The sequence below is a fragment of the Camponotus floridanus genome, unplaced genomic scaffold, assembly GCF_003227725.1.
Source record: "Camponotus floridanus strain SB8 unplaced genomic scaffold, Cflo_v7.5 scaffold124, whole genome shotgun sequence".
Taxonomy (NCBI): domain Eukaryota; kingdom Metazoa; phylum Arthropoda; class Insecta; order Hymenoptera; family Formicidae; genus Camponotus; species Camponotus floridanus.
The window spans coordinates 439,906-453,057 of record NW_020229242.1 but is presented as its reverse complement, the minus strand read 5'-3'; the positions used below and the strand labels follow the sequence as shown (position 1 = coordinate 453,057).

General features: G+C 29.7%; 1 protein-coding gene across 6 annotated transcripts; it reads right to left on the bottom strand.

The window, feature by feature from the left end:
- Nucleotides 1-1,549: 1,549 nt before the first annotated feature.
- LOC105247848 (heterogeneous nuclear ribonucleoprotein A1, A2/B1 homolog) lies at nt 1,550-12,698 on the bottom strand. Of its 6 annotated transcripts, none has more exons than XM_011252249.3 (7): nt 12,494-12,698; nt 11,691-11,902; nt 11,176-11,488; nt 10,640-10,895; nt 10,192-10,437; nt 9,634-9,800; nt 1,550-1,772 (listed from the first exon to the last, which is right to left on the bottom strand). In XM_011252249.3, the coding sequence occupies exons 1-6, from the start codon at nt 12,512-12,514 to the stop codon at nt 9,673-9,675; spliced, it is 1,176 nt and encodes a 391-aa protein (XP_011250551.1). In that variant the 5' UTR covers nt 12,515-12,698; the 3' UTR covers nt 1,550-1,772; nt 9,634-9,672. The 6 variants fall into 6 exon arrangements, with proteins under 6 accessions (XP_011250551.1, XP_025271390.1, XP_011250549.1 ...); XM_025415605.1 differs by having other exon boundaries at nt 1,553-1,772; nt 10,222-10,437; nt 12,494-12,697; XM_011252247.3 differs by lacking the exon at nt 1,550-1,772 and adding an exon at nt 6,411-7,038.
- Between the last annotated feature and the right edge of the window lie 454 nt (nt 12,699-13,152).

The following is a 13,152-nucleotide window of genomic DNA, read 5'->3' as shown; positions in this document are numbered from 1 at the left end:
TTGAAATCTTTAATTTTCATACAAATCCAATCTGTACATTCTATCAACATTTTCGCATAAATTTATATTTGCATCCTTATATTGACATTGCAAGATTATATTGAAATATCTTTAAACAACGAGATTTTTAAATATTTCGAAACATTTATAAAAATTTATAATGATAAAATAAAATTTAAATCATTGAAATTAATAAGTATTGATGCTAAAAAAGAACAATTTTTACTGCAATTATATTTAAAAAAAGTTTTAAATTTGGAATATTTGTACCGTTTAAATATATTTCAATATTGAATTGGCATCTTGTAATATCCTAAAGCATGCAATACTTTATATGAATTTTGTTAATATTTGTTTTAGATGCAAAATTCGATTAGATGCTTCGCGAATATTACTGGACAATTTAATATTAAGAAGAGAGAGACAAAGAGAGAGATGTTAATCTACTATGAAAGAATCTAAACACATTTGTAAGTGTTAGTAAATAATATGATACAAAAATTTTTGACATTATCTAACAAAACTTCTTTATCAAAAATCTCTTATTTTATAAAGAGAATTTTGCAGAATTTTCTGTAAAAGATGATATAGAGTCACACTCGTGGAAAAGAATCCTAATGTACAAAACTACAAGAATTGCTTGGATGTACAAAACTGCATATGCTTTTCAAATGTATAATCATCAATTAACAAAGTAAAATTATCAAATTGACCGTTAAAATTAGTTTATAATCGACTTACCTTTGAAAGCTTGTCTTGTTTCTTATTGTTTACACTGAACTAAATATAAAATTAATTCGGTGAATAGTTATATATAAAATAATAAGTATCATTAAAGAAATTAAGCCAATTAATTATAATAGAAACGCGTAATTATGTAGTGTATAGTTGCTATTATAATTTATATAGTAATTATAATAAAGGTAATATATTTAATTTTGCGCATATTTTATTCGTCGCTTTATCGATGCTTAATAACGAGGAGAAGAATGAAAGACATGAAATTACGTGTAATATTTGTAATTATTAATTAATTTCCTTTCACTTATATATTCAATTATACAGTTAAAAAAATTAGTCAACAAAATAAATTATGTAAGATAGTTATATTCTTTTCCTTATATTTTTTTTCTTTGTATTGTTATTTAATTCCATATATTTCACTAAACTCTGTCGTAGACAAAGTAATGTATCATAATTGATTGAAGTAATTTTTTAGAATGATACGTACTTGAAGAGTTTGTGAAGGAAAATGAAATTGCAACTCTGTAGAAGACTAGAAAAAAGTTTATTAAATATGTCTTAAATACATCGCACAAGATCCTAAGAAATTTATCTTTAAAATCTTTGCTTTGTCAAAAACTTTTCAAGTATTTAATATTTTATAGCTGTGAATGTAAAAATATTTAGATCTTAAGAAAACCAGAGTCCATATCTAATCCGAAAATGTCTTTAAATCGTTCAAGTTTGAATCAAAAAATGTTTCATAATTTCAAAAATTTTTTTTCTATTTTAAGATTTTAAGAATTTTGATCTTTAATCTTTATTAATACATCGCTCTCATTTTTTAGGGAGAAAATATTTATTTCTTTATTATACTCGGATTTTTGGAAGCTTGAATTTTCAAGATTTTATGAAAAAAATACCTACTTTCGAATAATAATTGAAACGATTCAAAATCTTTGATCATTAAACGCGGGGACGGATTGTAACTCAAACTTACCTCAGTTGATGACCTCAGAAGGACGGTGGTGGAGATACGTCGCTCTCTTCTAGTACCAGCCCGAATGGTAAACCAGAAATTAATGAAAACGAAAGACAACAATTAATATACAGTGAAAAGTAAAAGAAAATCTCGATAACAAACACATCCTGCCTATCCCCAAGAACTCAAACGAACCAAATTTGCAACACTTTATCATTTTTTATTATCATCCCTCTTGTGCGTACTCTAAATCTCGCTAATTCGTTAAATTCAATTAAATCGTTTCCTTCTAAATTAACGCTTAAGATGACGGTCAAGAGCGTCGATTTTTTTTAAGTGAATTTTTTTATCGTATTCTCAAATCCTTAGGCAATATCGAGTTTTTAGAAGGACCTCGGGCACGAAAGGATCATAGTAGCCATCAGTTTCAATCAATTATTCTCTTAGGAATTTCAATTACAAAGTTTGTAATATCGACATTGTCCTGAAATCTTGAATATCAGATTTAATATCAAGGATTTCAGAAAAAGGGGTGCATAATTTTTAAAAAATCTAACAATGAACATAAATGTCAGAAAAAGGGAAAATCATTAAGGATCCAAATTATAAATTCCTGAGAATTTGATTCTTTTGTTTGTTTAAAAGTTCATTCTTTTAACAAATTAGTTTTTTATAAAATATAATTTATATATATATATATATATATATATATATATATATATACCTGTATATATATATATATATATATATATATATATATATATATATACATACATGTACATATATATGTGTCTTTCAATTTTGTTTTCAAATATATAATAACAATATATTAAAAATGAATCTGGTTCATAAATTAGCATATTACATTAGAATTTAAAAATTGCATAAAAGTGAAAAAATGTGATTGCTTTGAATTATAATTACTTTTCTTGCTAAATCGCAATAGCCTTGAATATATGTCGTATTAAATATTTTTGGACTTGTGTAAGTAGCTAGCGTAATTGAAGTTTAATGTATTCGGTGTGCCTAAGATCCTTCAAAAGCTATAATGTATATTTAACTACGAAATCCTAATTCTCTTGAAACGCGACATATATAAAAAGAGAAAAGCATGTCGTGTTTTTCGAAAAGTCCTGCTTCTATATGTGATATTTTTTTATAGAAAGACTTCCTTTGTGCGTACGTGAACATTAGCATGAAAAAGAAATGAAAAGAAAAGAAGAGAAAATATATAATAAAACGAACGAATAGCAACGATGCAACAGCGATACAAAACGTAAATGTGCCTCCTGCAATCTAATCTCCCTTCCCTTTCTTTTTCTCTGCGAAAGAAAAATGAATTAAATGGAATCGGTAGAAATTTACAGAACATTTCGCATATTATATCGAATTACACGATCATAATATTTTGAATATTACTTTTAAAGCTACAAGATATCTCAGATACATTCTTTTTTTAAATTGTATTACAAATTTAACACGGAAATATTAACAAAATACTCTGTACAAATTAAATTTTAGTATTAACTACAGCTAAAGCTATTATAGATTATTATTCAAAATAGATTACAATAAGATCTAATATGTTATCAAAATTACACGCACGCAGACATGAAATATTGGGAAGTAACATGTTATTTGTAACACCATAATAATGCAATAATATATTGTTTGTATAACGATAATAAATTATATATATTAGAATAGAGATATTTTTATAAACTAACTTCTCGACTCTGTGTATGTATACAAAGTATTTATTTTTTGCATCTCGTTTATTTTTAACCGATTAATTTTTGCGAAAAATATTAAAACTGATTTTCGAGAAGGATATATGAATAAAAAATATATTCATTCAAACACACACGCTATAAAAAAAGAAACATGCTTATAAAGAGAATCAAAAGAGTTTCGAAATCATGTACTATTTGCATTATCCCTATTACCATTTAAGACCTTTGAAGGAGCTACCCTGTCGAAAGGGATGAAGCGTCATGAATTTATTACGTTGTCCTCTTTAGAAAATAAAATTGATTTGTTTGCGTTATTCATAAAAATTAATCAGTTAAAAATAAACGAGATGAAACGTTTAAAAGTAAATCCTATATACATACACATATATATAACACGTATATAGAAGCTATTGATATAAATAAAAACAAATTCTATTTTAACGTAAAAATAAAAAAATACGTTAAAAATATGCAAAAATTTTTAAATAACTATATAGTTTTATATTATTTAAACCTTTTCTTCTTTATTCTATACTAAATATTTAGTTAAATTACAATACTTTATAATTTCTCTAATACTTCTTAAGAGAGGAATATTATAAAATATAAGGAAAGAAATATAAAATTTTAGAGAAACAATTCCTAACTTTAAATATAACGAGAAAAATCAATGTTTGATTTATTAAAAAGAAATCAAATTTCTACCGATTCTTTTCAATTCATTCAACTCTTTCGCGAGTTCACTATAAATAATAACTTTCTCTCTTTCTCTCTCTGGTATATAGCATACCAGATATAATGTGGGTTCGCCTGAAGGACACTGTAAAACAACATTGTAATATATCATGCACACAGTTTTTACCATTTAGCACCCTACATATATGTATATATATGTATATATACACACACAGCATATCTCGAAATTCGAGGATAATAAAAATGCAACACGAGAAAATAATAAAAATGTACACCATTTTTTCATTCAAAAAAATAATTTTTTAAAGAATTTAAAATTGGTTGATTATGAGCATTAATTAACACTTCAACTGCCATACGACGACCGGCGCATCATATGGCAGATAAAGAGTTAATTAATACTCATAATCAGTCATGCTTATAAAGTCATCTGTCCATAAGTCGCGTGTATAGTAGTATTAGTTGCCGAACACTTTACGATCATTAATGCTAAATATAAGATTGTGTCGTATATCATCATAGATGACTCTTTAAACCAGCGATTATATCTGATCAAACTTAAAATCTTATATTAAAAAACTTAAAATCTTATACTAAAAAAAATTACTTCTTATTTAAAACTGGCATACATCTTACTTTTCACATATTTTCATGCTGCATCTTATTACCTTTAAATTTCGAAACACTATATATTATATACATAAATATATATGTGTGTGTATGTATGTATACACACACACACACACACACACACACATATATATATATATATATATATATTTATATTTGTACGTATTATATGTATGTCTAAGCAAATGAGATCTTAACATTCCTACCTGTGATTCGTATAATAGAGGCTAGAGCGAGAAGCCTAGCTCGCGAACACTAGTCCTGTTCCAGCCTGAGAATCCTTTCTCTCTTTCTCTTATTTTTTTCTCTCTCTGCTACCTGCCTGCTTTCTAGCTTCTTCCTGGCATTTAAGCTGCTAATCTTCATTATTAAAATTCGAATTCAAACTGCACTAGACTAACTACTCTAGTATCTTTGACATCACTATAGGTCTAAGGGCGAAAGACTGATTGAAAGATGAGATCTTTGAAAATCTTGCAAATCTTTATATCTAAAACAGAGTTTCAATGTTTCACGAGTTTTTCTATCTACTATTCTAGTAATCAAATTTTTTCGTATATAATTTTTCAAGCAATGCTACAAATATTTAAATTATTATATTATGTTAAACCAGAAAATTTTTAAAAACTTAATTCTAAAAAAGAATAAAAGAAGTCTCGAAAGATAACTTCATTTTCAAAAATCTTGATATTTTTAAGATCTTCAAGTTCTTTAGAGTTCTAATATTATTAATTATTAGTATTTTTTTCTAAATAAATAATTTAAGATACTGGTTCGAAACTTTCACATGTTACAATATTATATTCGAAATATTTACAGAGTGCCCATCATTTACGACATATCTGTGATAAGGAAATAATGTAACAGGTTTGGAAAGAAGCTCGAATCGAGTCGTGAGATTCCATGTGAAACGAAAAGAACTGTAGAAAACTGGGATTGATGTTTCATTCTATATACACAAAGGATTTAATAATGCATATACATTTAAATATTGACGCGCTCCGAGATATCGGTGACATTTTTTTTTTCATTGACTACAAATTCGACAATACAGCTATTTATTTCTTTTTCTTCGTTTTTTTTAGTTTAATATACATCTACAAGTTCTTTCTGTCTCTTCAAAACATATAAGATATAAATTTTGCCTATGATAATCCTAATCTGCCGTTATCACCTTGAATATTTTTATTATGCAACTTAGAAGAGGAAGTTTTGATAGCGTGAAAAATTTCAATGATTATGCATATGATTAATGCATATATAATAATGGTATATGCATATATACATATGTATGTATGTATGTATGTATGCATGTATGTATGCATATATATATATATATATATATATATATATATATATACACACACACACATACATACACACACACACACACACACACACACCCATATACATATACATATATACATGCATTTTTCTTATGTTTTAATAAATTTTATAAAATTAAACAATGAAACTTCGAAGTTACACGAAAAAGATATTCTGGATGGCAAATGCCAGTCTGTTCTAGACCCCAATGTATGTATATGTATGTATGTATGTATGTATGTATATGTATGTTCTCTTGTAGTCTTTTAATCTGAGCTTACACCTACTGGCCTCACGTCACAAAATTAAAACATGATAAAGAAAAGGTTTCTACACTTTTATTTCGCCGACTTTAAGTTTAAACAATTATACAGTTTCGTAAAATGATTAAGTTCAATTATATATTTCCTATTAATTAGTCCTAATTCCTACACAAATAAACGCTGAGGTATACATTGTCTTCTGTTACCATTTCTGTCGCTATGTGTATACGCGCTCTTTCTCCCTCGTTCTCTCTCTCTCTCTCTTCTTTTAATATGAATTATCTTCTATATATGTATATAAATACGAGTTTTTTTCCTGTCCGAGCGATCTTTACGAATCCATGTCTTTGTAAAGGACACGCGTGTATATTCGAGGGGGATAGTGAGAATGTTTACAATGAATGGAGAAGGGGGGAAAAATCGGACGCAAGATTAAAAAAGGATAGGCATGTAAGCCTCTCTCACTGCAAGCTAACTGATGATTCTCTTTCTCTTTGTCTCTTTATTTTTGTCCTGTATCCTGATTGTCCTGCCTGCCTGACAGTTTCTGAGTTTCTGCCTGTTCGTTGTCTTGTCTCTCTAGCCTGATAGCCTGCCTGCCTGCCTGCCTGCCTGCCTCCGATACTAAACAGTACAGAAGTACTGGCGACTAGAAGACAAGTAGTAGTAGGAGTAGTAGCTTCACCTGAGGTTTAAAAGTCAAGAAATCCGTTAGTCAAGTTTCCTAATCTGTGCAAAGGACCGCGGTCGGGTCGCGAGCAAAGAATTTATCGAATCTTTGAATCTTTTTTATAAGACATTCGGATTTTTGTCAAAACATTTATTTTAGATTCCAGGAATTCTACGAGATTTATAGATCTCTCGTATCCTATCTTTCTTCGTTTTATGGTAATTTAATAAGATTACTCGAATATCTTTTAAAAATTCTATTTTCTTCGAACCTCATATCTCGAAAATTTTTCTATATAAATTTTGGAATTTAAAAATTTCTGATTAAAAATTTCATATTTTTAGATTCCTAAGTAGAGAATTTATAAATCCTTGAATTTCTACATTTCTCTACTTCTCTCTCTCATTCTCCTATTTCTTCAAACATTCCAATTTATAGAATCTTTAAACTTTATATAAATATAGATATAAATATTAATATAAATAAGTTAATAAATAAATAAATATATATATACATAATTCTGCGAATTTTTAATTAGAATTTTAAGAGTCTAAATTTTGTAAGATTTAAAATGTATGGACATTCAAACTTTTCAAAGTCTCCAATACTTGAGAAATGATACTGATAGTTTTCCAGCAATCACATATTATATTACGTAATTTTATATGTAAGATATTTGTTGGAACAGTTAAATTAATTTCTGACTGTATTGCTAGAATGCATTATACAATAGATTATTTTCTATGTTTATTATTAATATAATCAATATTACAGTTGTTGGAGTTGTTTATTTCGAATATATTTGTACTTATTTCGAATATATTGTATACTATATTTTTTCCAATATAATAAAGAAAATAGATTAATAAATAAATTCTAAAAAGATATGTAATTGATCATATTGTAATAATAAAAAATTAAATAAAATTATGTATGTGACTCTTAGTAATAATATTATAATAATCTAAATTTGTGAAATTAAAATCACTTGTCAAATATATTTACAATAAGTATTATTACAATATTTGATAGCTAATCATGTTTGAATAAAATAAAAAGATAAATAAATATAATTATCATGTGTTAAATATTAAAATTTTTTAAAAGGTTGGAAAATACTAGATTTTATTTCATATGCTTGCACTTGAGCTTCTATTCCAACAATATGATATTATATCATTTAAAACACTCCATATCGAGTGTTGTGTATGCTGTATCATCTATGTAATTTGCTGGAAAACTAACTCATCTCCAAATTGAAAAGATATTTAACTAAAATTTGTATAATTCAAATCAGTGTATAATTTTAAATCACAATTTCTTAGAATTTTAAATAAAAATGTTCGATTAATTCAAATTTTAAGATTTGAGAGTGTTCTAGTTTTTAAAATCTCTTTTATATTTCCAGAATCTTGAATTAAAAAATTTCTAATTATTCTCGATTTTTAGGCTTAAATTTGTTTCTATTATATTTGACACTCACTATAGAATATTAAATTCGAAGGAAACAAATTATATAATGCTCGACATCTCAAGTGTTGTATTAAAATTTAAAATATTGCATCTAACCCACATAATCTATAGTAAAATTCTCTCTATAAAGATTGAGAAAGTATAATTCCTTTCCTAAGATTCTCGAATGCTCAAAGCCCCGTATTCCGAGATTCTTAAATCCTTGACCCTGTAGACCCTCGGAGGTCCTAATACACACAAGTTTGATAATTGCGAAGACTAAGTAAATTCCTCAAAAGAAATCTCTCACTTTTGTCGCGCGTTTTATAATAGAGTGAAATAATTTATCATTAACCTACATATTTTATATATGCACAAATATATTAAGTAAAATAAACACTATTCTTTAAAACTCAGTGGATAAAATATTATAAGATGTTGATATGAGAAGTAGAAATATATATAGAAACAAATTTGTTATCTCCATCTAAGCTTCTCGTCTATTCTACGCTTCTAAACTTTCGAAAATGTATCGACTGAAAAAAGAAAGAAAAAAAGAACACTATCGAATTGTTTGCTACTAAATAGCCAGATTAATTTCTAGTGCTATGTCAGATAGAATAATGCGATAAACATGAGGATGCAACAATCGTTAGATATAACTCTGTGCTCTAATTCCATCGTTTGCACACAAACCATAAAATATATAATGGCAATAAGATAATTTTTCAAAGAAGAATCTCTGAGTAGATATAATTATATAAATTTATATATATATATATATATATATATATATATATATATACATTATGTATTATATAAAAAGGACCTTTGAATTATATTTTAAATAATAAGAACGCATGCGCGCGAACAGACTTGAATGATTAATAAATTAATCAACATTAATGTATAAATGCTTCAAATAAATGAGAAATTAATTCACATATATCAAAGTTAATTATTAATTGCGTTGTATGAATCGTAATTATGTGATATTTCTTTAATTTAGAAATTAAGAAGATATTTCTCTCTGTATTATTTAAGATCAAATAAACTGAAGATAATTCGCGAGAAATTACTTGACAGAATCTCGCGATAAAAATAAACGATATAGAAATAACGAATCGATAATATACTATAATTATGTATTGTGCTTACCAGCGAGAGAGGTTGTTAGCGACATGCTCTCTGCGTTTTTTAATATCTTCTTCCACTACCTCCTCCACCACCGCCACCACCCATGTTTCCAAGGGAATTACCGCCATAGCCACCTTGATTTCCATATCCACCGCCGCCACCGCCGGAATTTCCGCCACCCATGGGTCCTGCAATATCATAAAACATAAATAAGATGGCTACAAATTGATCAATGATACGATTGATAGTCACATAAAATGACACATTTCATTTGGAAATCACACAATTTAGAATGTATAATATGAATAATAATATGAAATTATTTAGAATGTATCATAAATAATGTGATGCTTTAAATTTCAACAATTGATGATTAATCGGAAAGATGTTGGAAATATAGTTCATCCTCTATGTAAATTTTTGTTAAACAATATTGAGAACGACAGAAAAAAAATAGAAAGATACATGCCACTAGGGTTAATGCAGCATTTGTATCTCTCGATAAACTTCTTGTTACAATTAAAAAAAAGTGCAATAGCAGGAAAATAAAGACCAGAAAGAGTAAGCAAAATACACTACTGTTGTTGATTTTTGAAAGTGAAGAGCAACCTTGTCCGCCAAAAGGCGGTAACCATCTCGAGTCGCCAGATTGTCGACCGCTAGGACCCGAATTGGCGCCATAAGGTGCCGATCTACCGCCCGAATTGAAATTGTTGCGTACAGGACCACCGCCATACCCCTGTTGATAACCACCGCCGAAATTGTCGTTGCTCCAATTACCACCGCTATTATAACCACCTTGTCCGCCCTGGTTCCATCCTCCTCCTTTATCATATTTACATCAATATATTTTTGTTAATGTTATTCACATCACAGTTTATTATAATGAGAATGACTTCATATTATCTTTGTGCGGAAAATAATATGTGATTCTTTTTCTTATCTCTTTGTTAAAAATTTAAAATATAATGCGAATCGGATATTATAAAATGCTAGGAAAAGAAGAGAAGTTTGTTTGTTTGCGAACCTTTACCTTGATTCTGATTCTCCCATGGTCCATTACCTCCCCAACCTTGATTACCTCCACCGCCGTATCCGCCTTGATTACCGCCGTTATTCCAATCGCCACCGCCGCCACCACCGCCGCTGCCACGTCCTCCCCAGCTACCACCACCTTGATTGCTACCGCGCGGTCCTCTGCCAACTCCTTGGCTACCACGGCTACCGCCTCCGCTACCACCGCCACCCCCGGATGCGGATGCCATTTCAGCTCTGCTTAAAGCCTGCAATAAGAATAATCGTTATAATTAATAAAGATACAAAATATGTTTGACTAGTAATCTGATTTACAAAAAAAGCAAATCTTCTTATTAAATAATTTTCTAGAAACAAAAGTTTAATATAATTTAAACAAAAAATACTATACAAAAATAAGATACATTAATAGAATTTGTAAAAACATGTAGAAAAATACTAGGAAAAAAAAAGAAACTGACACTTTTTCTTGCATCATATATATTATATTGTTAGCTTAAAAATAGTTTTTAAAAACAATTCTCTTACCTTTTTAACGTCGACGTGCTTGCCACGAATCTGATGGTTACGTTGGAGACAAATCTTATCGACGGGATCATAGTCATCGAACTCGACGAAACCGAAACCTCGCTTCTTCCCGGTTTCCTTGTCCGTGACTATGCTAATCGAGTTTATGCTACCATAACTCTGAAAATATTGTCTAAGATCCTCCTCTTCGTGGTCATCCTTTAAGCCGCCCACGAAGAGTTTCTTCACGGTAGCTCCAGCTTCTGGTCGGCCAATCTCTTGTCTGGGTACTGCCCTCTTGGGCTCCACTACTCTGCCATCTACCCTGTGAGGTCTATAAAGGAGATATTGCCACGTGTAAAAATCCAAAATAAATATGACACTTTTTCAACAAATACAAAATTTTTAATTATTAATTCTCCACATTCCATTGTATTACTGCATACAAATTCCTCTTTCAAAAATAAATTACAACTTTTTTTCTAAATGCAAAGATTAATAAGTATAATATATAACGAATAATCGAACCGTTTTACCTAGCATTCTGGGCATCATCCACCATATGAGCACGAGAATAAGTGATGAAACCAAAGCCTCTGGATCGTTTTGTCTTAGGATCCTTCATAACAACAACATCTACGATTTCTCCCCATTGCTCGAAATGTTTCTTAAGCGAGTCATCTGTTGTTCTATAATCCAAGCCACCGATGAACAACTTTCTCACGTGTTCCGGCTCATTTTTACCATCCTGAAATATTAAACGATGGAATTAAAACGTTAAAAGTCTCAATCATACGCAAGAAATAATGCTGAAGTCTGGAAACTATTTGATTCGCAATACACATATTCATTTTTTTCTTTCTATCATTTTGAATATAAAAACCGGTAAATATTTTAAAACGAGATTGTGAAAACGAGCCTTCGTGACAAAAAAAGTTTCAATATGATGTTTGCTTCGTTATTATATATCTAAATAATGATAATTTTTCGACTAATGATTCGGATGAAAAAAAAGGAAATTAAAGCAAATTGAAATTATGATCAATTTACTTCGTAATCATATAACGTTCTTTGCCTTCCGCCATCATAGCATAAATATCGATGGCATTACTGGACGCCGGTCCGCAAATGCAAATACGTACGTACGTATGTATATATATACGTACACCCTCGCTTATGTCAGAAATGAAATTTTCCGCAATATTAACGATATAAGAATAATCTTAAATTTGGTCAGAAGTAGACTGATCCTTAGTACTTTGTCCTTAAAATAGCAGTACAATCAAAGTATCGTGAGGTAAAGATATCGGAGCAATTTTCGACGTGACAAGGTACTTACATCGTGCTCCATTTTCACCATCTTGAGAGATCTGGGCAGGATTGCCGGCTTCCCGATGGGAGAAGAAATACGAAAAGAACTAACACGAGAAAACGTCGTTATTATTTGCGAGATTGCGACGACACTCGACGATGATTACGAACGATCGATCACAATTCCGTGAATTCCGTGCACACACTCGCGTGAACCCCGGTCACCCCGGTGCCCGGCGTGGGAGAAGGGGTGGGGGAAGACGACTACTCGAGTCAACGTGAAGCGAAAATTTAGTCGCGGGGGATGGGGGGGTGCAACGGATTTGCGTTATAAAACTGAATTCTATTACCTAAATTTACCGCCTTCTTTTCGCTTTCGCTGACGTCTGAATACATCACGAATACGTCGTAAAACTAAACCATTCCGGCTCCATCCATAAGTATATCTCGATCTATAATAGGTAATTTGAGCCCTAAGCTTTTAGAAATTGACCAATCAAATATGAAAAGAATACTTGGCTGTGATTGGTCAATTTCTCAAAGCATAGGGCTTAAATTACCTATTGTAGATCGGGACTAAGATGTTGACCAATCACAATTGGATGTGAGAAGAATAATTGAATACGATTGGTTAGTTTCTTATAACTCCGTCAGTTACAGGGACCAACCATAAAGCGTCGTCTGCAA